Here is a 21678-nt window from a genome sequence, read left to right as displayed (position 1 = left end):
ATCCAGGGAAAAAATGACACTGTTGTTGATAGTTTCGAAGGCAGTATTTTGGCAACAATTATTACTTTTGCAAAAAATGAGGTAATGTGACATATATAAAAGCCTTTGTGTCCTAAAACAGTGATGTAACTGTGTTGTAATCCCACTCAGTGACATTTGGTGAGCACAACAGTCGGAGGAAAGAGAGGATATGTCAAACTGAGAACCATGCTCAAAGGAAATAAAAGATAGCATTACACTCAACGCACGGCAATCTAACTTTTAACTTTTTAACCACATTAATTGCTTGCTGATTTGGTGGAGCAAGAGTGATAAAAACATCTAAATAAATGATGATGCATTCATTGTTAAGGATGCTTCATAGGGCAGATTCAAACGTTATTGTTTTGGCAGCGAAAGGTGCTTAGAGGTGCACCTAGATATTACTGAGGCTGAGCATGAAAGACAACAATTTCCATTCGAAAACAAAGCTACAAAAGTATAAGTATGTCTAAACCCTCACGTGTGAACTCTCATCCCCTTTACCCATGCTGCCTTGTGCTCATGATCTCTATTCCAGTACAGGTGTTTTACTGGATCAGGTAGCAGGTGCATGCAGCAGGTGCAATGCAGTATGTCCCAGCCAAGAGCTGAAAACCAGACTCTACAACTACCTCTAGGGAGACTTCACAACACGTGTTGGGATATGCAGCTAATTGAAGTCTAGAGTTTTTTTTCCAGAGCAAAATAGTCAGGATATAAACGTAACGTTACAGAGAACAAACTAAAATGAGAACATAAAAGTCAATGGGTCTGGAGAGACCACTAGGCCTGGCCAATTCACAGCAATCACAATTCACAAAATTCACTCTGATTTTATATCAAAATGACCAGGAAAATCCTCCCCTCAGATCGTAGGGATTACATTTCGGCAGGTAGGGGCGGCAGGTAGCTTAGTGGTTAAGAGCATTGTGCCAGTAACCGAAAGGTCGCTGGTTCTAATCCCCGAGCCGACTAGGTGAAAAATCTGTCGATGTGCCCTTGAGCAAGGCACTTAACCCTAATTGCTCCTGTAAGTCGCTCTGGATAAGAGCGTCTGCTAAATGACTAAAAAATATATAATATATAAATATATTTTCGAAGCAGCCTAAACAAAGACAAAATTGGAGCAGGTTGCCATCTATTGAACCTGCTGGACTGTGCAGAGACACTCACAACTCCAGTGTAATGCTTTCCTAAGGTCCTGTGGATATAATTACATTGGAGGAATAGCTGATGATCCATCATGCAGTTAACATCAGAGAGCAGATGTCTTGGGACGTGAGAGAACTACAGATGGCACTACAATATTTCAAATAACTTTGTGTTGCAGGAGCAGCTGTAATATTGTCTGCCAAATACTAGGACACGGTACAGACCTTTTAACACTCAGAAAGACGCTTGCAAACTATAGGCTATGGAGTGTGAGACAATCAGAGAGTAATGATGAAGGGAGAATTATTCTTCAATAAACAGTGCTTAAAAGGGTGCTGTAAGCCAAGGGGTAATTCAATGGAACAACTTTATAAAAAGGCAGGTGGGTGTTTTGGGTGTTGGTGGGCGGCTCGCAATACCAATTCCAAAGGAGTAGCCTGACAATGTACAACAACTAGCTAGGTTTCCATCCAATTGGTGACAGATTTTCATGCGAATATTCTAAAATCTGCATAAAAACAATATACACCTTTTCCCACCAGAGATGTTTCTATCAAGTAATGGACTTATTTGCGGATAAAAGGCTGTGCATGATGACATAATGCACATAAAATAACTTGAGGTTAAATTTCCATGTACTGAATAAAAAAATACAAGTTAAATGGGTTTCCATCACATTTAACTCTACCGATGGAAAGGGTTGGATGGAAACCTGGTTACTGACAAGCTTCTGATTTGACAGGATAATATTCCTAGGTCTAGACCTTCTTATCATCATAGAGGATTTAACACCATCTGCTATAGGAGGTTATTTTGCTCAGCCCTCGAACAAATCAAATCTTATTTTGACATGGCAAGGAGGAGGAATAAGCAACTGCTTTTCTGACCTTTCCTTTGAGCACCTTCCTTTATCAAAGCTGTAAATTACTTGGCTGGCTCGCCTATAAATGATTTGGCTGTTAACAGTCTTAAATGTCAGCCATAACCTAGCACCTTGACATAATGTTTAAGCTTTGAGGACAATGCTGTAGCTAGTGTTGCTCCAATACCAAACCTATTCCCTCATCCTCCGGCTGCCATACACGCAGGTAGAAATACAGCAGCAATATGCTACAACATATCTATGTTCATCACATTAGGCAGTGGGTGGGAAAAAGAGGAAGAGGGGCTTAACATTATTATAGCTCTGAGTGAGAGCGGAAAATGTAAAGTGCTGGTCCTGTGAATATGGCCTTTTAATATCATTAGAAGATTATTGAGAGCATAGTAATCATAATTCTATTCTAGCCTCTTCCCATTCCATTTAAATTCCCTCATAACTCTTTGCGTGGGAGGGATTCTGTTTCTTCCTTCCGCACATTTTTTTTGCCCCTCAGAGTCTTTGCAAGGGCGTCTGTGTATGTGTGTGTGTGTGAGAGGGAGAGAGAGAGAGATAGCTGGCTGTGATCACTAACTTGGTGACCTACTTTCCAAGACTGCAGCACATACAAATAATAATACAGGGTTATGCTCCTGCAAGAATATATAGAAGGAAGGTGATACCTTTGTTTCTGACAAAAGGTTCAGTTGAATTGAAATCTGTATCAATAAGTTAATGGGCCAAGGCATAATTGCACTCTTTCTGAGCCTGTTTTGATCAATTCCATTTCCTTTCTATTTCAAAAAGTAAAGTATTCAATTAGATGGCTCCTAATGTACATTTTAGCTGTACAGTTTCCTGTTTTCATCAAAAACGTCTTGAGCCGAATTAATGTACAATAGCATAAACATCCCACCAACTTGGAGCAGTTGAGGACAGCGCTGGCCCTCGAGGCAGCAGTTTCTGCTGGTTTCACATATCCTTATAGGAGCCCATTGGCTCATCTAAATTTGCACCCTGCCTTGAGGCCCACATTGACAATTAGGGCCAGGAAGATACCAGTATCGCGATACTCGTTAGTATCGTGGCAAGGAAACAAAACACAAAGCAGATTTAACTTCTTTAGGAAAACAGCGCTAATGTTGGAAACAAACATCATTATGTTGTCATCCAGAGCAGACCCGGCGCCAGGATAAAGTGACTAAGGGGGCAGTTAAAATCGATGAGGGGCTACATTTTTGGGGGTTCTTGCATTGGAATTATATTGAATTCTGCTTATCACGCTATACCAAAATAAACATAAAGTTCAAATGCAGAGACTCCAAGATCATTGAGTGCTTTTGAAGTGACAGATTGGCGTGAAATCTGTAGCCTATCTCCTCTACGCTGTATCAGTGTAAAATAGGGGCCTTCTAGCAGTCATAAGGACAAATATTCAGCAGGAGGCAGGCAGGTAGAGGTGCAAATGTTGGATTTATTTACAAAGCACTGGGGTTTCAAAGATGACGGTGATATTTACAAATATATATACAAAGTTCTGACTTCAAAATGTCAGCATTTAAAAGAAAAAGCCTCTCATCAGGCAAAACCTGTCTTAACCAATAAAGCACAGGTGGGGTCCACCAGGCTCAGATACAGCCTCCCCTTGAGTTACCCAAAAGTGAACTAACTAGAATATACCCAAAAGAGCACTTAAATAGATTTGGTCTAACCTATTCTTGGCGCGCAGGTCAGGTATATCTATGCACGCTAAAGCGCGCGCGTTCACACATCATTAAACATGAGGGAGAAACCGGACACATGCTCCCCAAACAAAGACAAAGAAATTGACAGTAAACTTGTAAGTGCAATTAAATAAAATGCAATTAAATAAACCAAAAGTTCTTTACCAGAAGTGTTGTGCAGTTTGTGAGCTCTCCAAACGTGTCTACTTGGAGAATGAGAAATGGTATGAATGTATAATTATATTTAATGAATTATAAACATTTCCATAACCAAACATTCTAAATTAATGGGGAAATATGTTTGGATTAACTTCACTGATGAATAAATGTCATGGGGCATTGATAAATATTGACAAACAATTGTCACAATGAAAACAAATAGTGAGCACAAATTGGCGGGAGTCGCCACACACCCCTCCCCTTATTCTGGTCTCGACATTTAAAATGATGCCCGAGACATGTTCCTCACACATAAGCAGTAACTTCTTAAATATTGTCAGGATGTAGCAGTGGTCAATTCCTCCAACTGAAATCATTACGGTTCAGTATTTCTAACCACCCCCCTTAAACACACACACTACTCAAACTAATGGACATGTGACAGCAAGGCAGAATGGCACATTCCAAACGAGCACTGGGTAGATGATACATATTGACCAACATGTAGATTGACAGAGCAAATAAAGGAACATCATAGCAGTTGCCCACGAGGCAGATGAACACTTTGCCCAGGCCCTAAACACTGTCCACTAACCTTTGGGCAATGCGGGGGTACAAACTTCCCCAGATGGGCCTTTTTTTTGTAGCAGGTAAGGGAGCATTCTCTCCCGAACGATGCAAATTGGACACTGGGGTTGTCTCCAGACCCCCCAGCAGTGACAACTTCTGTGCCACAAGCAGGAACATTTTTGCGGCGCAGTCATTTTCTCTCCAAGCCCAGGAAAGGGTCAGAGCACACCATCTCCTCTCCAGGCTCCAGAGAGCGCTAGGTCATAATCAATTCAGTGTCAGTCAATGTCGGATGAAAACCTCACACACCCCATCATAGGGCAGACACTCCTGCAGAGCTCCCCCCATAGGAAGAGCAGAGGAGCAGGAAGGAGACAGTTGGGCCTCCAACACATAAACTGGTAAATTTGACCCCGCCCTTATAAATCCAAATCTAATATTACAGGCGGAGGCGTGTCACGTTATTCACTTAGCCTACCACAGAGATGAGACGTGTTTTTCCTGCTTTTTATGGAAACCCAAAGGAGTCATACCTAACCACCCCAGTGGCTTTCCATAGCCCCCCTACACACACCGTGGTGCACTCTGTCCATTGTGCTGACAGCGAAGATACAGATTGTTTTTGCTATTTTTTAAACTAAAACTGAGGGGGCTAAGCCCCCTTTAGCCCCCTCATGGAGCCGGGTACGATCCAGAGTCACATTTATATATTTCCAAGCTATAGCACATCATATTTTAGATAGAGCAGGTTTTTAAAGGACCACAGAGTTTGGTCTGCTTCATGTTTGCTATGGAAAAAAATGTGCGATACTGGTATAGTCCCGGCCCTATTGACAATAGTGGAAGTCTAGGCAATTGATGATTTCTGCAAACAGGAAGTCACCCTTCTGTGTATGATGATATACACAGTGGTCCTCTGTAGCTCAATTGGTAGAGCATGGCGCTTGTAATGCCAGGGTAGTGGGTTCGATCCCCGGGACCACCCATTCGTAAAAATGTATGCACACATGACTGTAAGTCACTTTGGATAAAAGCATCTGCAAAATGGCATATTATATTATTATTATAATATTTATGTCAAATGTACCTTTTAAAGAATAACAGCTTCAAACAAGAAATGTCACCAGAATGTGGGCTTGTGTTGTATTATTGAAATGTTACCAGACTACACTTGACTGCACAGTTATATTGGTCATTCGATGCTTCCTCATTGAAAAGGTCTGAGACCTCTATTTTATTCATTGTGTTGCCCTTCTTCTTCTGTATACTTGTATGTCTGTGCTCCCCTTGAGTATGGAGTAAAGAAGCACAGGGAGGGAGGAAGAGGGAGAGACAGGGCTGTGATAAAATTTTCATAAGACCTGCAGTCAGAACAGTAGCGAACCTGAAGCTCCTGCTGCAGAGACAGAGAGCGGAGGAAGAAGCCAGCCCATGACAATAACACTGCCCAAGAGCAAGACATTTGCTACCAAGCGAACACTCCTGGTTAACAAGAAATGTTCCCTTCCCAAAACAGAGAGGGATGTTTTGTCTGGCTTTTTGATACAAAACAACCCACTGGACAAAAACTGGTTGAATCAACATTGTTTCCACGTCATTTCAACAAAAACATTAAATGTGATGACATTGAATCAATGTGGGAAAACTGATTGGATTTGCAAAAAGTCATCACCATAAGGGAATTTTGTCGTTTTTTCACCAAACTTTTAACCTAAATCCAATGATATGGTGAATTATATTGTTGATTTCACGTTGCTTTTGCATTAGTGGCACAGTGGTCTAAGGCACTGCATCTCAGTGCTTGAGGCGTCACTACAGACCCCCTGGTTCGATTCCAGGCTGTATCACAACCGGCCGTGATTGGGAGTCCCATAGGGCGGCGCACAATTGGCCCAGCGTCGTCCGGGTTTGGCCGGTGTAGGCCGTCATTGTAAATAAGAATTTGTTCTTAACTGACTTGCCTAGTTAAATAATGGTAAAATAAATAAATAAATAAAAAAGTTGACAACTCTACCAAATGTAAATCAAAACTAGAGCTTGAACTGACATCTGTGCCCAGTTGGAAGTGTATAAGATTAAAGGAGCATGTTTCTTCATATCATTCAACAAGGAACGTTACTCTGGAGTTCTACAAATGTTTTCGGCCTGTAAAATAAGAACAATTTAGAGAAAGGGGAATAAAGAAATGTCTGACCCTTGATCTGTGGCTAGGGGCAACTTCTACCATCTCCTTATTTAATAGTGGGCCATGGGACACCAAGACTTTGAGTTCATGTGATGTTCAACATCTAAAATAATTACCTGGAACAAAGCTCCCTTGGACAGCATCTTTGTACGCCCACCAACCGTCAAGAATCTTTGGTGAAATTAGCTGTGCTGCAGTAGGAAAAAAACAAAACCACAGTCACAGTAACTATCATGTTGCTGAAAATGATCATTAACTCAGTTGTTAGAACGCTGTTAACTTTCACTTCTTCTTAAGTCTAATATTACCTCTAAAGAGACAATTAGAGAGATTAGACCTCTAAAGAGACAATTAGAGAGAGATAAAACTGAATTGAGGCCCAGGCTTTTGTGGTCAGCCTGACCACATTAAAGAGACGTAGGGTTTGGAATGTTAATTTGTATACCTCCATTTAGTAGGATATGTTACGTTACGTTACAAATAGAATAATGGTCTGGTTACTTAAGACAGAAAAGAAAGTAGGAAGGTTGGCGCGGGAAGTAGGGGTGCTGAGAATTAAAACAAAATAATAATTAAGCATTCCAAAGGTTGCATGTTGGAGTCGCGTCAGGGACAGCTGTAACATTTAAGCTAACCCTTCCCCTAACCTTAACCTAATTCTACTAACCTGCTACGTAAATTCTCCTAACCTTTGTCATTAGTTCTACTAACCTGCAACATAAATTATCCTAACCTTTGTCCTTAACACAAACGCTAACAACTGAACAAGCAGCCTGGCATCAGAGCAAGATGTATAATAATATACGTCCTACAAGATGTTTATATTTTCATCATCCAACGCGAATGATATTGTACGGCCGGGTAAGACGTGTGATACTATACATCCTTAAATCCGTATGATATTGTACAACAGCTATTCCATTCATAACGTAACATATCATACTTAATGGAGGGAAACAAATGTACATACCAAATCCTATGAATTGCACTGAGGCCAAGTTGTTGTGGTACAGGTGGTAGAGCACCTGCCTCTGCACCACACAGGATCTGAGGATCATGCCCACTGCCAGCTGTCTCTTACTCTCTCGCTACATTGGTGACAGGCAGCAATGGGATAATTCCGGTGGTTTCTAGGGCGCTGGTTCGCAGGTGGTGCTCTGTGCAATGGACACGCCTCGAGAGGGAGAATACTGAAAGTGTTTGTGAGTGTTCTACTGCCTCTATTCCAGGCCCAGGGTTTTGTGGTACAGCACTTGCCCTCTGCACTTCTGGATCTTGGGGTCAAGCCCCAAGGTCAGCTGTTCTTCCCGCTAATCATCATGTCAGTGGTCATGAGGGTAAGAATATAAGATACAATGTATTGCTGTCTGGCAGATGTAAATAAGAACAGAAATTAAACATACTTGAAAAGTTCCATCTATTGTCAAATGAGTCTCTGTCATAGCCTCCTGGGATGCAGACACAATATTCCTTGTGTTTGCGATGATGTAAGATGTGTGTAATAATAATGATATCCATACAACATGTAAATAGCATCTTGATGTGGAACACGCCGAATGTTTAATCTAATCTCAGCATTACAAATTTGGCAGCCGCAAAGAGACTTTGTAAAATGTTCTCTCATTTGTACCATATTGGGGGCGGGACAAAACAAATCCATAATCCTAAACACAAATAGCCCATTATATAATATTATGACTAAGATTCACGAAAATGGCTGGATAATCAACGATTACAGTAATTGTGTTGCTAACTCACGCGCAAGTGGAGTAAATATTTGCTTTAGTGACCTTTAAAGACTTGTCATGCTAAAACCTACAATGAAACAATTGTTGGTAGACAGCTGCAACACCCCTGCCCTACATTGCACGGTTTACAGTTGCAACGGTATCACCAACATAATACTATTTTGTGTTTCCTTATCCAAATACATTTAAATATGTCACAATATTCTGGGGTTTGTTAAAGCCCTGAAGTTGAGCTCATCACTTCATCTCATGTATTCCATTTAATAACCGCAGGCTTCAAGGCTTACCTGATGTACAGATGAAATATGCTTGAAAAATCGAAAATATTTCCCAAACGATATGCATTCTTCATTCATTCCAAGTTAATTTAGCAAAAGCTTAAATATATTGATTGTAACGTTTGAGTTCTAAACGATGACATACTTTTATGAGGCATTTCCCACAATCTGACGCCAATCCGTCAACTATCCAAGGTGTCACATTCAGAGTGGTGCGCGCTCTGGCAAAATGGTATGCCAAAAGAACGCGCGCCAAAAACCACGACCGCTCAAAACACTTAATGTAATCCATAAAAAAAATATATTCGATACTTTCGACACGATGCCGTCGTTCTCTTCGCCATTGAATGTGTTTGCAGACCTAGTACGGACTAAAGCTACATGACTGGCTATCTTTGAATGGACTCAACTTGTCTCCACGCGCCGTAGACCATCACCATGGGCAGACTGGTCTCATAGACTAGACGTAACATAGTAAATGTAAATCCGGGACACTCAAATTAGTATAATACTGTATGTTCGGTATGGTTACATAAGATAAAAGGTTACTTAAGGGAAAAACCAGTGTGGTTGGTTGGTCGTGGTGGATGAGTCAGCGTATAATGCTAAAGTCTTGCAACCCAAAGGTTACATGTTCAAATCTCATCACAGACAGTTTTTGCATTTGAGGTAATTAGCCACTTTGCAACTACTTACTACTTTGTAGCTACTTTGCAACTACTCAGTAGCGGTGCATGGGTAATATCACTGAGGAAGCCAAGCCAAGCCAGTACAAAAGCCATATTACAACCTATGTTGTGATATTTGCGTTGTTTGCTATATGAGCTATTCGTTCATACGCCACTGTGATATACAATAAGGCTGTGACAACAAAAAGACAACAGTCGCACAGTGGCGGAATAAATTAAACTACACATATGTTTGTTTAATCCCAAAACCGGAGAGCAACATCTGTCCAACTTAAACATATAAACATCATCAAATCAACAAGGCTATAAATGCTTAGTTTAATACATTGAAAACAAACTTAAAGATACCAAAAACAAATTAGTCCAATCAATGTTGCAAAATATTATATGGCTGTCCATGGTACCACATGCACAAGTAAAAAAAATATATATTTTGGGACTCACCCTACTTGTAGACTAGTTGAACGCCAATGCCATCCAAAACGTTGTTGGCAAAACGGTCTATGGCTCAGTCATACAGTAGTATGCTTTTAGTTTTAGTTGTCATGGGTTACCTAGCTAAAATGCTTGCTTGCTTAACTTCCTCGCATGGGCAACAATGAACCAGCTAAGTTAGCTAGCTAGTTGACGTGAGCCTACTAGGCTACATCTAGGCTACATATTGAACTTCAGTCGTCTCAGGCACAATATATGAATTTGTGGTTAGATCAGAATCGCTGTCATACAGAGAATTAAGTCAAAACCATAAGTCCAAATCCCCATCTCCATCCATGGCTTAGGAAAGGGCCGATTTAGCAAGCTAGCAACTGCAGGACATCAACACAAGCAGATCAGAAACAGACAAGTTTTTCTGACAATGATGATGTTTTGCTAAGGATGTGATGTGATTGCTGTGAAGCCAAAAATCCAAACGGGCATCCCTTGGGGGGTGTTTTGCTGTGCCAGGATAACCCATGGTTTAGTTCAGCTCAACGCTGATTGGCTAATTATTTTATAATTTTTTATCAAGGGTGGCCAAATGCCTGCTGGCATCAATCAATCAAACGCTATGGTGGCAACATGTCATACTCTTTTGTTCCAGACAGCATCAAATACATGGCCTCGGATGATTTCTCCCATAAGATTATGAAAACACAGAGACGAAAGACACATTATTTTATCTATTTTTTATTTTATTGCTCAACTATTTGGGGAAGCCTGGCTTCCCTTGGCAACCATGACTACACGCCACTGCAACTACTTAGCATGTTAGCTAACCCTTCCCTTAACCCTTTAACCTAACTCCTAACCTTAACCCTAACCTTAATCCTAACCCCTAGAGCTAGCTAACATTAGCATTAACCACCTAGCTAACATTAGCCACAACATATTGAAATCGTAACATATCACACGTTTTGCAATTTGTAACATATTGTACATTTTCGCTAATTCATAATAACATATTGTATGAATTGCAATTCGTAACATATCATACGAATTGTAATTTGTAACATATCATACAAAATGGAAGATGGACATCCACAAATTAATACATACCAATAAGAAAGGCAATATATCATACTAAATGGAGCGTCTCGGATTTATGTACAGAATAATACGTAATGCTCTGAGACCGAGTTGCCATGGGACAGTGACATGCCAGCAGGGTGTGAAAAAAAGTGATGATCAGTCAATAGATAAGCTACTCTGAATCAGTATTCCTTACTTTTATTAATGAATGTAGTAATGCATCTTAACAGGGAGGGCATGTAGCCTACGTTTTGACAGTTGCCCAATGGCCATATTTATAAGGCCACAAGTTTTAATTCATGTTATGAAATCTGTGCTTATGACACCCACAAACCATGACAGGCCTACACAATACAACAATATAACTTAATATTGGGAAGAATTTAGATACATTTCATAATATCCCACACAGCTAGAAAATACAAGTTCTATGCAAATTATGGATAATGTGAACACTTAGAGACATCTGGTGGTTGTATTTAACTAGTACATGTTCAGGAAAAACGTTAGCCGATATACAAACATGGAGGTATTCTACCCAAGGTAGACTATACTGAACATAGTCCCACTGCAACACTTATAGGGCTTGGATATAATTTAGTTGAGAAAACAATTATTGTTGGGACACTATAACTGGTAGTCAGCTTTCCCCTGGATCAATGTAAAATGTGTCTTGGTCTAATTTGGTTTGTCTGCAAAGTAGACAGATGGAATTTTACTACATTAGTACTACTCTTACAAATACCACTAGTACAACAAGTATGACCAATCTACAGAATCTTATCATCATTGTCATCATCAGCAGCATCACAAACCATCCTAGTTGTCACTGTGACTGGATACAGAACCAGATACAGTGTCATTCTTTGTTTGGCACACCTTTCAGTAGTTTCTCGAGGTTGGTGATGGTGGACAAGCCAATGTCTTTTTTTCCAGACCTCTTCATCAGCTCCAGCACTGTCAACAGTATCTGATAGGTCTGATAGTAGTAGTAATCCAAGGCATTGGTCATCTCTCCAATTTCTGGGGGACAGGGGATAGCGCTGGAAAAACCTTGTTCCAGATGACAAATAATATTTATTCCTTTACTCCTTTCATTTCTTCTAATTTCTTCTCTCCCTCTGTACCCATCTAAGAGCACACAGTAATAGCTTTAATCCAGTCAGTTGTGATCTCCTTCTCATCTGCCAGAGAACATCCCAAGATACCTGTAATTAGTGACATCACCATTGACGAACATAAGTGTGGATCAAACAGATTAAATTAATCACATGTATCTGTTATATAGCATTTATAACCGGACCAACACTAACTATAACACATACAAGTGCAACATACTTTTTACTGTATCTATGTACCATCTCTATTAGAGATGGGCACCAATATTGAAACTCTATCGATCAGTAAAAACAAGAAAATTGTGCTGTCTGGTTTGCTTAATATAAGCCATTTGAAATGATTTATACTTGTACTTTTAATTTTGATAGTTAAGTATATTTTTGCAATTACAATTACTTCATATACTTAAGTATATTTAAAACCAAATACTTTTAGACTTTTACTCAAGTAGTATTTTACTTGGTGACTTTCACTTTTACTTGAGTTATTTTCTATTAAGGTATCTTTACTTTTACTCAAGTATGACAGTTGGATACTTTTTCCACCACTGCAAATTATCGATATTGGTGCGCACCACTTGTCTATATGGATTTAAAACCTGGGTGGTTTGAGCCCTGAATGCTTATTGGCTCAAAGCTGTGGTATATGAGACCATACACCACGGGTATGACAAAACGTTTATTTTTACTGTTCTAATTACGTTGGTAACCAGTTTATAATAGCAATAAGGCACCTCGGGGGTTTGTGGTATATGGCCAATTTATCACGGCTAAGGGCTGTATCCAGGCACTCCGTGTTGCGTCGTGCATAAGAACAGCCCTTAGCCGTGGTATACTGGCCATATACCACACCCCCTTGTGCCTTATTGCTTAAATAATGTAAACATTTACAAAGATAAACACTAGCCCCGTTGATAGATACCTTATCCTGCCATAAGTGGAGGCCTTACCTTGCAGTTTGACCATGTCCATTTCCTATTTTCTTCTCAACCATTTCCTCAAACTCAAACATGCTCCCTAGACAGGGGGTGTCCATGAAGACCCCCTTGAGTCATCTCAAACTATGACCCTATTGGTAAGAGTGAATAAACCAACACTTACTTATATGGTAGACTTCTGTACAGTAGATAAACTGCAGGTATATACACTGAGTGTACAAAACATTAAGAACACCGGATCATTCCATGACAAAGACTGACCAGGTGAATCCAGGTGAAAGCTATGATCCTTATTGATGTCACTTGTTAAATCCACTTCAATCAGTGTAGATGAAGGGGAGGAGACAGGTTAAAGAATGATTTTTAAGCCTTGAGACAATTGAGACATGGATTGTGTATGTGTGCCATTCAGAGGGTGACTGGGCAAGACACAAGATTTAAGTGCCTTTGAACGGGGTAGTAGGTGCCAGGCGTACCTGTTTGAGTGTGTCAAGAACTATATAGCTGCTGGATGTTTCCCGTGTGTATCAAGAATGGTCCACCACCCAAAGGACATCTTGCCAACTTGACACAACTGTGGGAAACTTTGGAGTCAACATGGGCCAGCATCCCTGTGGAATGCTTTTGACACCTTGTAGCGTCCATGCTCAGACAATTTGAGGCTGCTCTGAGGGCAAAAGGGGGTGCAACTCTAGGCGTTCCTAATGTTTTGTACAATCAGTGTACATTTGCTGTCACAAAAAGCAATGAAATTAATCAAGTACAGTTGAAGTCGGAAGTTTACATACACCTTAGCAAATACATTTAAACTCAGTTTTTCACAATTCCTAACATTTAATCGTAGTTTAAATTCCCTGTCTTAGGTCAGTTAGGATCACCACTTTTTTTAAGAATGTGAAATGTCAGAATAATAGTAGAGAGAATGATTTATTTCAGCTTTTATTTCTTTCATCACATTCGCAGTGGGTCAGAAGTTTGCATACACTCAATTAGTATTTGGTAGCATTGCCTTTAAATAGTTTAATATGGGTCAAGCGTTTCGGGTAGCCTTCCACAAGCTTCCCACAATAAGTTGGATGAATCAGGTTTGTAGGCCTCCTTGCTTGCAGACGCTTTTTCAGTTCTGCCCACAAATGTTCTATAGGATTGAGGTCAGGGCTTTGTGATGGCCAATCCAATACCTTGACTTTGTTGTCCTTAAGCCATTTTGCCACAACTTTGGAAGTTGTCACGGATACGGCCGAGGCTGCCCCTCCTCCTCGTTCGGGCAGGCTTCGGCGGTCGTCGTCACCGGAGTACTAGCTGCCACCGATCGATGTTTCTGTGTCTCACTAGTTCTGTCTTTATTGTTCACACCTGTTACTCATTAGGCTTATTAGTTTCCCTATATTACCTCTGTTTTCCCTCCTGGGTGTGTGCGTGATTGTTGTTTGTTACGTCGTCTGTTGAGCTGTTGTTTTGCTCTTCCCTGCGTGGAGGGTTTGCCATGGTTTACTTGGATTCTAGTAAAGCCATTTATCTCTCAGTTCTGTGTCCTGCGCCTGATTCCGTTTCCCCACTGCACCCAGACGCTGACAGAATCACACACCCGTTATGGAGTCAGCAGGCACGCCCGATCCCAGCGCTTCGGTGGAGGAACGCATCCACCAGCACGCGACCATGCTGCAGAGACTAGGTTCGGCTCTGGATCAAGTGATCAACACCATGGATCGATGGGAGAGAGTTGGGTTTTCTACACCTCCTCCTTCGGCGATTTCTCTTCCATCAAGATCCTCAAACCCTGGGTCCAGTGGTATTCGGCTCTCGCTCCCGAGGGAATACGATGGGACAGCTGCCGGGTGTAAGGGTTTCCTGCTCCAGGTGGAACTTTACCTGGCCACCATCCACCCGGCTCCCTCGGGATACGAGAGTGTGTCCGCCCTCATCTCCTGTCTGTCGGGCAGAGCCCTGGAATGGGCCAACGCGGAGTGGGGTGGAATAGACGCTGAGTCCGTTCGTTATGAGGATTTTACCCGCCGTTTCCGGACCGTATTCGATCATCCGCCTGAGGGGAGAGCGGCGGGGGAGCGTCTGTTTCACCTCAGCCAGGGAAGGAGGAGCGCACAGGAATACGCCCTGGATTTCAGGACACTGGCAGCCAGCGCGGGATGGAACGAGAGGGCCCTCATTGATCACTACCGATGCAGTCTACGGGAGGATGTCCGTCGGGAGCTGGCCTGCAGGGACACTAATCTTAACCTGGACCAGCTGGTAGATTTATCGATCCGTCTGGATACCCCGTTGGCTACCCGCGGACGTCAGATCAGGGTCTGTCCAGTCCATCCCCCAGCACTTCCGAGTCCACACCTATGGAGCTTGGAAGTGCTGATGCAGAGAGACCGAGCAAGGGGGTGGTCTCCTGCACCAACTGTGGCCGCAGAGGACACACTGCGGGCCGGTGCAGGAGAAGACCCTCATGGAATCGAGGCAGCAGGCAGGGTTCTGGGGGACCATCCCAGGTGAGTAGGCACCCAACTCACCCAGAGCTCCCTGTTGCTCACATGATGATTAATGTTATGTTCCCTGAGTTTTCCCCACATTCCCAGCATAGGGCGCTCGTAGATTCCGGCGCAGCTGGGAATTTCATGGATAGATTGGTTGCGCATAGATTAGGGATTCCTATATTGCCGTTAGATGTGCCCTTCCCCATACGTGCCCTAGATAGTCGCCCATTAGGGTCAGGTATGGTTAGGGAGGTCACAGCTCCACTTCGGATGGAGACACAGGGGGGTCATGAAGAGAGAATTAGTCTCTTCCTTATTGATACTCCTGCGTTTCCCGTGGTGCTGGGCCTTCCCTGGCTAGCCAACCATGACCCCAGTATTTCGTGGCAACAGAGGGCTCTTAAGGGATGGTCACCTCAGTGCTCGGGAAGGTGTGTAGGTGTTTCCGTAGAGGCAACCACGGTGGAGAGTCCAAACCATGTCTCCCCAATGCACATTCCCTCAGAATATGCCGATTTGGCTCTCGCCTTCTGTAAAATGAAGGCGACTCAATTACCACCCCATCGACGAGGGGATTGTGTGATAGATCTCCGTGAGGGCACTGCACTTCCCAGGAGTCACGTGTATCCTCTGTCACAGGAGGAGACGGTGGCTATGGAGACATATAACACCGAATCTCTGGGACAGGGATACATTCGGCCCTCCACTTCCCCTGCCTCCTCAAGTTTCTTTTTTGTGAAGAAAAAGGATGGAGGTTTACGCCCGTGCATTGACTATCGAGGTCTAAATCAGATAACCGTAAAATACAGCTATCCTCTTCCTCTCATTGCTAGTATGACGGAGTCATTGCACGGGGCACGCTTCTTCACAAAATTGGACCTCAGGAGCGCGTACAATCTGATCCGTATCTGGGAGGGGGACGAGTGGAAGACGGCATTTAGTACCACCTCTGGTCACTATGAGTACCTCGTCATGCCATACGGGTTGATGAATGATCCCTCAGTCTTTCAATCCTTTGTCGATGAGATTTTCAGGGACCTGCACGGACAGGGTGTAGTGGTGTATATAGATGATATTCTCATATACTCCGCTACACGCGACGAGCATGTGTCCCTGGTGCGCTAGGTGCTTGGTAGACTGTTGGAGCATGACCTGTACGTTAAGGCTGAGAAATGTCTGTTCTTCAGACAGTCCGTCTCCTTCTTAGGATACTGCTTGTCAGAGTCAGGGGTCGAGATGGAGTGTGACCGCATTTCAGCCGTGCGTAATTGGCCGACTCCTACCACGGTAAAGGAGGTGCAGCGATTTTTGGGTTTTGCCAACTACTACCGGAGATTTATCCGGGGCTTTGGCCAGGTAGCAGCTCCCATAACCTCTTTGCTAAAGGGCGGATCGGTGCGCCTGCAGTGGTCAGCGGAGGCGAACAGGGCTTTTGGACAGCTGAAGGCGCTGTTCACCACGGCTCCCGTGCTGGCTCATCCGGATCCTTCCTTGCAATTCATAGTCGAGGTGGACGCGTCCGAGGTGGGGATAGGAGCTGTACTGTCTCAGCGCTCGGGTACGCCTCCCAAACTCCGCCCCTGTGCTTTCTTCTCGAAGAAGCTCAGCCCGGCGGAGCAAAACTATGACGTGGGGGATTGGGAGCTGTTAGCTGTTGTGAAAGCTCTTAAGGTGTGGAGACATTGGCTTGAGGGGGCTAAACACCCTTTTCTCATTTTGACTGACCACCGCAATCTGGAGTACATTCGGGCAGCGAGGAGACTGAATCCTCGTCAGGCAAGGTGGGCCATGTTTTTCACGCGTTTTGTGTTCAGCCTATCGTATAGACCAGGTTCCCAGAAAGCTAAGGCAGACGCTCTGTCCCGGCTATATGACTCAGAGGATCGGATCAGGGAGCCTACTCCCATACTTCCGGCTTCTTGTCTGGTGGCACCGGTGGTATGGGAGGTTGACGCGGACATCGAGCGGGCATTACGCACGGAGCCCACTCCCCCCCAGTGTCCAGTGGGTCGTGCATATGTTCCGTCCGAAGTTCGCGATCGTTTGATCTATTGGGCTCACACGTCACCTTCTTCTGGCCATCCTGGCATTGGTCGGACAGTGCGCTGTCTTAGTGGGAAGTACTGGTGGCCCACCTTAGCTCAGGATATGAGGGTTTATGTTTCTTCCTGTTCGGTGTGCGCTCAGTGCAAGGCACCTAGACACCTGCCCAGAGGTAAATTACAACCTCTCCCCGTTCCACAGCGGCCGTGGTCACACCTATCGGTGGACTTTGTTACAGATCTTCCTCCGTCACAGGGTAACACCACGATCCTGGTCGTTGTGGATCGGTTTTCTAAGTCCTGTCGTCTCATTCCTTTGCCCGGTCTCCCTACTGCCCTACAGACCGCAGAGGCCCTGTTTACACACGTCTTCCGGCACTACGGGGTACCTGAGGATATAGTGTCTGATCGGGGTCCCCAGTTCACATCGAGGGTCTGGAAGGCGTTTATGGACCATCTGGGGGTCTCGGTCAGCCTGACCTCAGGTTTTCACCCGAGAGTAATGGGCAGGTGGAAAGAGTAAACCAGGATGTGGGTAGGTTTCTGAGGTCGTATTGCCAGGACCGGCAAGGGGATTGGTCAGTTTACATCCCCTGGGCAGAGATGGCACAAAATTCCCTCCGCCACTCCTCCACTGACCTGTCTCCCTTTCAGTGTGTACTTGGTTACCAGCCAGTCCTGGCACTGTGGCATCAGAGCCAGATCGAGGCTCCTGCGGTGGATGAATGGTTTCGGCGCTCGGAGGAGACATGGAACGCTGCCCATGTACGCCTGCAAAGGGCGATTAGGAGACAGAAGGCGAGTGCCGACCGCCACCGCAGTGAGGCTCCGGTTTATGCACCGGGGGACCGGGTCTGGCTCTCGACCCGAAACCTGCCCCTTCGCCTGCCCTGCCGGAAGCTGGGTCGGCGGTTTGTGGGGCCCTTTAAAGTCCTGAGGAGGTTGAACAAGGTTTGTTATAGGTTACAGCTCCCCCTGATTACCGTATTAACCCCTCGTTCCATGTGTCTCTCCTCAGGCCGGTGGTAGCTGGTCCGCTCCAGGAGTCCGAGGTGCGGGAGGTTCCTCCGCCCCCATTGGACATTGAGGGGGCACCGGCATACTCGGTCCGTTCCATCATGGATTCGAGGCGTCGGGTTGGAGGCCTGCAGTATCTCGTGGAGTGGGAGGGGTACGGTCCGGAGGAACGGAGCTGGGTTCCCAGGAGGGACATCCTCGATCCCTCCTTGTTAAGGGAGTTCCATCGTCGTCATCCGACTCGCCCTGCTCCGCGTCCTCCTGGCCGTCCCTGAGGCTGGTGTCGACGCACGGCTGGAGCCGCGCGTCAGGGGGGGGGGGTACTGTCACGGATACGGCCGAGGCTGCCCCTCCTCCTCGTTCGGGCAGGCTTCGGCGGTCGTCGTCACCGGAGTACTAGCTGCCACCGATCGATGTTTCTGTGTCTCACTAGTTCTGTCTTTATTGTTCACATCTGTTACTCATTAGGCTTATTAGTTCCCCTATATTACCTCTGTTTTCCCTCCTGGGTGTGTGCGTGATTGTTGTTTGTTACGTCGTCTGTTGAGCTGTTGTTTTGCTCTTCCCTGCGTGGAGGGTTTGCCATGGTTTACTTGGATTCTAGTAAAGCCATTTATCTCTCAGTTCTGTGTCCTGCACCTGATTCCGTTTCCCCACTGCACCTAGACGCTGACAGAAGTATGCTTGGGGTCATTGTCCATTTGGAAGACCCATTTGCGACCAAGCTTTAACTTCCTGACTGATGTCTTGAGATGTTGCTTCAATATATCCACATAATTTTCCTTCCTCATAATGCCATCTATTTTGTGAAGTGCACCAGTCCATCCTGCAGCAAAGCACCCCCACAGCATGATGCTGCCACCCCCGTGTTTCACGGTTGGGATGGTGTTCTTCAGCTTGCAAGCCACCCCCCTTTTTCCTCCAAACATAACGATGGTCATTATGGCCAAACAGTTATATTTTTGTTTCATCAGACCAGAGGACATTTCTCCAAAAAGTACAATCTTTGTCCCCATGTGCAGTTGCAAACCGTAGTCTGGTTTTTTTATGGCGGTTTTGGAGCAGTGGCTTCTTCCTTGCTGATCGGCCTTTCAGGTTATGTCGATATAGGACTAGTTTTACTGTGGATATAGATACTTTTGTACCTGTTTCCTCCAGCATCTTCACAAGGTCCTTTGCTGTTGTTCTGGGATTGATTTGCACTTTTCGCACCAAAATATGTTCATCTCTAGGAGACAGAACGCGTCTCCTTCCTGAGCGGTATGTCGGCTGCGTGGTCCCATGGTGTTTATACTTGCGTACTATTGTTTGTACAGATGAACATGGTACCTTCAGGCGTTTGGAAATTGTTCCCAAGGATGGACCAGACTTGTGGATGTCTCCAATTTTTTTAATGAGGTCTTGGCTGATTTATTTGGCTTTTCCCATGATGTCAAGCAAAGAGGCACTGAGTTTGAAGGTAGGCCTTGAAATACATCCACAGGTACACCTCCAATGGACTCAAATTATGTCAATTAGCCTATCAGAAACTTCTAAAGCCATGACATCATTTTCCTGAATTTTTCAAGCTGTTTAAAGGCACAGTCAACTTAGTGTACATAAACTTCTGACCCACTGGAATTGTGATACAGTGAATTACAAGTGAAATAATCTGTCTGTAAACAATTGTTGGAAAAATTACTTGTGTCATGCACAAAGTAGATGTCCTAACTGACTTGCCAAAACTATAGTTCGTTAACAAGAAATTTGTGAAGTGGTTGAAAAAATAGTTTTAATGACTCCAACCTAAGTGTATGTAAATTTCCGACTTCAACTGTAGTTTATGACTGTCATGTGTTAATTTGCGCTAGATACAGTACCTTCAGTAGGTCCGTTTATGAAGAAGTGTGTCTCTATGGCACTGTAGATGGGGTAGGGATTGGTTGCATCTCTCTGCGACTCCTACAAGAAACAGAGGTTGTAATGAGTGTATAACTACTGTAATTATGCACAGCTCACTACCAGTGAGATGAGAGAAAGGATTGATTCAAAAGTGGATAAATAATGGCAAAATTATTTCTGATCATAGAAACTAATACAGGATGTATTTGTATTTATTATGGATCCCCATTAGCTGTTGCCAAGGCAGCAGGTACTCTTCCTGGGGTCCAGCAAAATTAAGGCTGGTATGTGGCTTGTAAGTAAGCATTTCACTGTAATGTCTACACCTGTTGTATGTGGCAAATAAAATTTGATTTGATTTGAAGAGTGTGCAAAGCTGTCATCAAGGCAAAGGGTGGCTACTTTGATGAATCTCAAATATAAAATATATTTTGATTTGTTTAACACTTTTTTGGTTACTACATGATTCCATATGTGTTATTTCATAGTTTTGATGTCTTCTCTATTATTCTACAATGTAGAAAATAGTAAAAATAAAGAAAAACCCTTGAATGAGTAGGTGTCCAAACTTTTGACTGGTACTGTACTTTATGACATGTAGGCCTAATGTACTGTATGCTGTAAAGCAGGTTTGTGGGTAGGAATCCACTAAACAAAATTAAGTACATTTCTCTTATCCTCTTTCTGATACTGATTATTTGATTAGGTTGTATTTGCTAAATTAATTTGGAAGAATGCTTTGAAACAAAGTCCAGTATTCTAATACATTTTAGAAAGTGTAATAGTGGTTTGATTTACTATCCACTGTCTGTTATTGATTAAAAACTCGGCCAAAGTTCAATAATCTCAGAGATCCATTAAACCATAAAAACAGACATCTATTGTGTTCATTTCATAGCGGTACTTCTGGACCGAACCTCGCGAAAGTTTGGTGTGAAATGTTTTTGAAGACTAGGATCATATCATTACCTTTACTTACCACAAGAGGGCAATATGTCCTTCAGATATTTATTGAAGTCCTAGATATAGGCCGGTCAGATGAGTTTATTGAACCGATGTTAATGATTGGGTATGACTATTGATTTTAGTGTGAATATAGATTGTCAGTAATAGGTATTGACTGTGCAGTTATAGTTTATTGGCCTGTTCTCCTTATATCTGGTTGAAGCACAGGAGTAATCAGACCAGGGATGTAACTATACCTGCGACCTGCCCCAGTATATGTGCATTCTAGATGACGACGATACCGCTAACCACAGATACTGGGATACCTGCGACCTTATTCAAAAACGCTCTCATGATCTT

General features: G+C 43.5%; 1 protein-coding gene across 1 annotated transcript in view; it reads right to left on the bottom strand.

The window, feature by feature from the left end:
• The window catches only part of LOC121569051 (carbonic anhydrase-related protein 10-like), a 47586-nt gene extending 38466 nt beyond the window's left edge, over nucleotides 1–9120 (bottom strand). The window contains exons 1-2 of the mRNA XM_041879664.2: nucleotides 8706–9120; nucleotides 6787–6861 (exon numbers count right to left, since the gene is read on the bottom strand). Coding sequence (XP_041735598.1) covers nucleotides 6787–6861; nucleotides 8706–8763 — 133 coding nt within the window. The 5' untranslated portion in view covers nucleotides 8764–9120. The remainder of the gene's footprint in view (nucleotides 1–6786; nucleotides 6862–8705) is intronic.
• Nucleotides 9121–21678: the final 12558 nt, after the last annotated feature.

The sequence above is a fragment of the Coregonus clupeaformis genome, unplaced genomic scaffold (assembly GCF_020615455.1).
Source record: "Coregonus clupeaformis isolate EN_2021a unplaced genomic scaffold, ASM2061545v1 scaf0057, whole genome shotgun sequence".
In the NCBI taxonomy this organism is placed as follows: Eukaryota; Metazoa; Chordata; class Actinopteri; order Salmoniformes; family Salmonidae; genus Coregonus; species Coregonus clupeaformis.
This window is presented reverse-complemented; position numbering and strand designations above follow the sequence as displayed.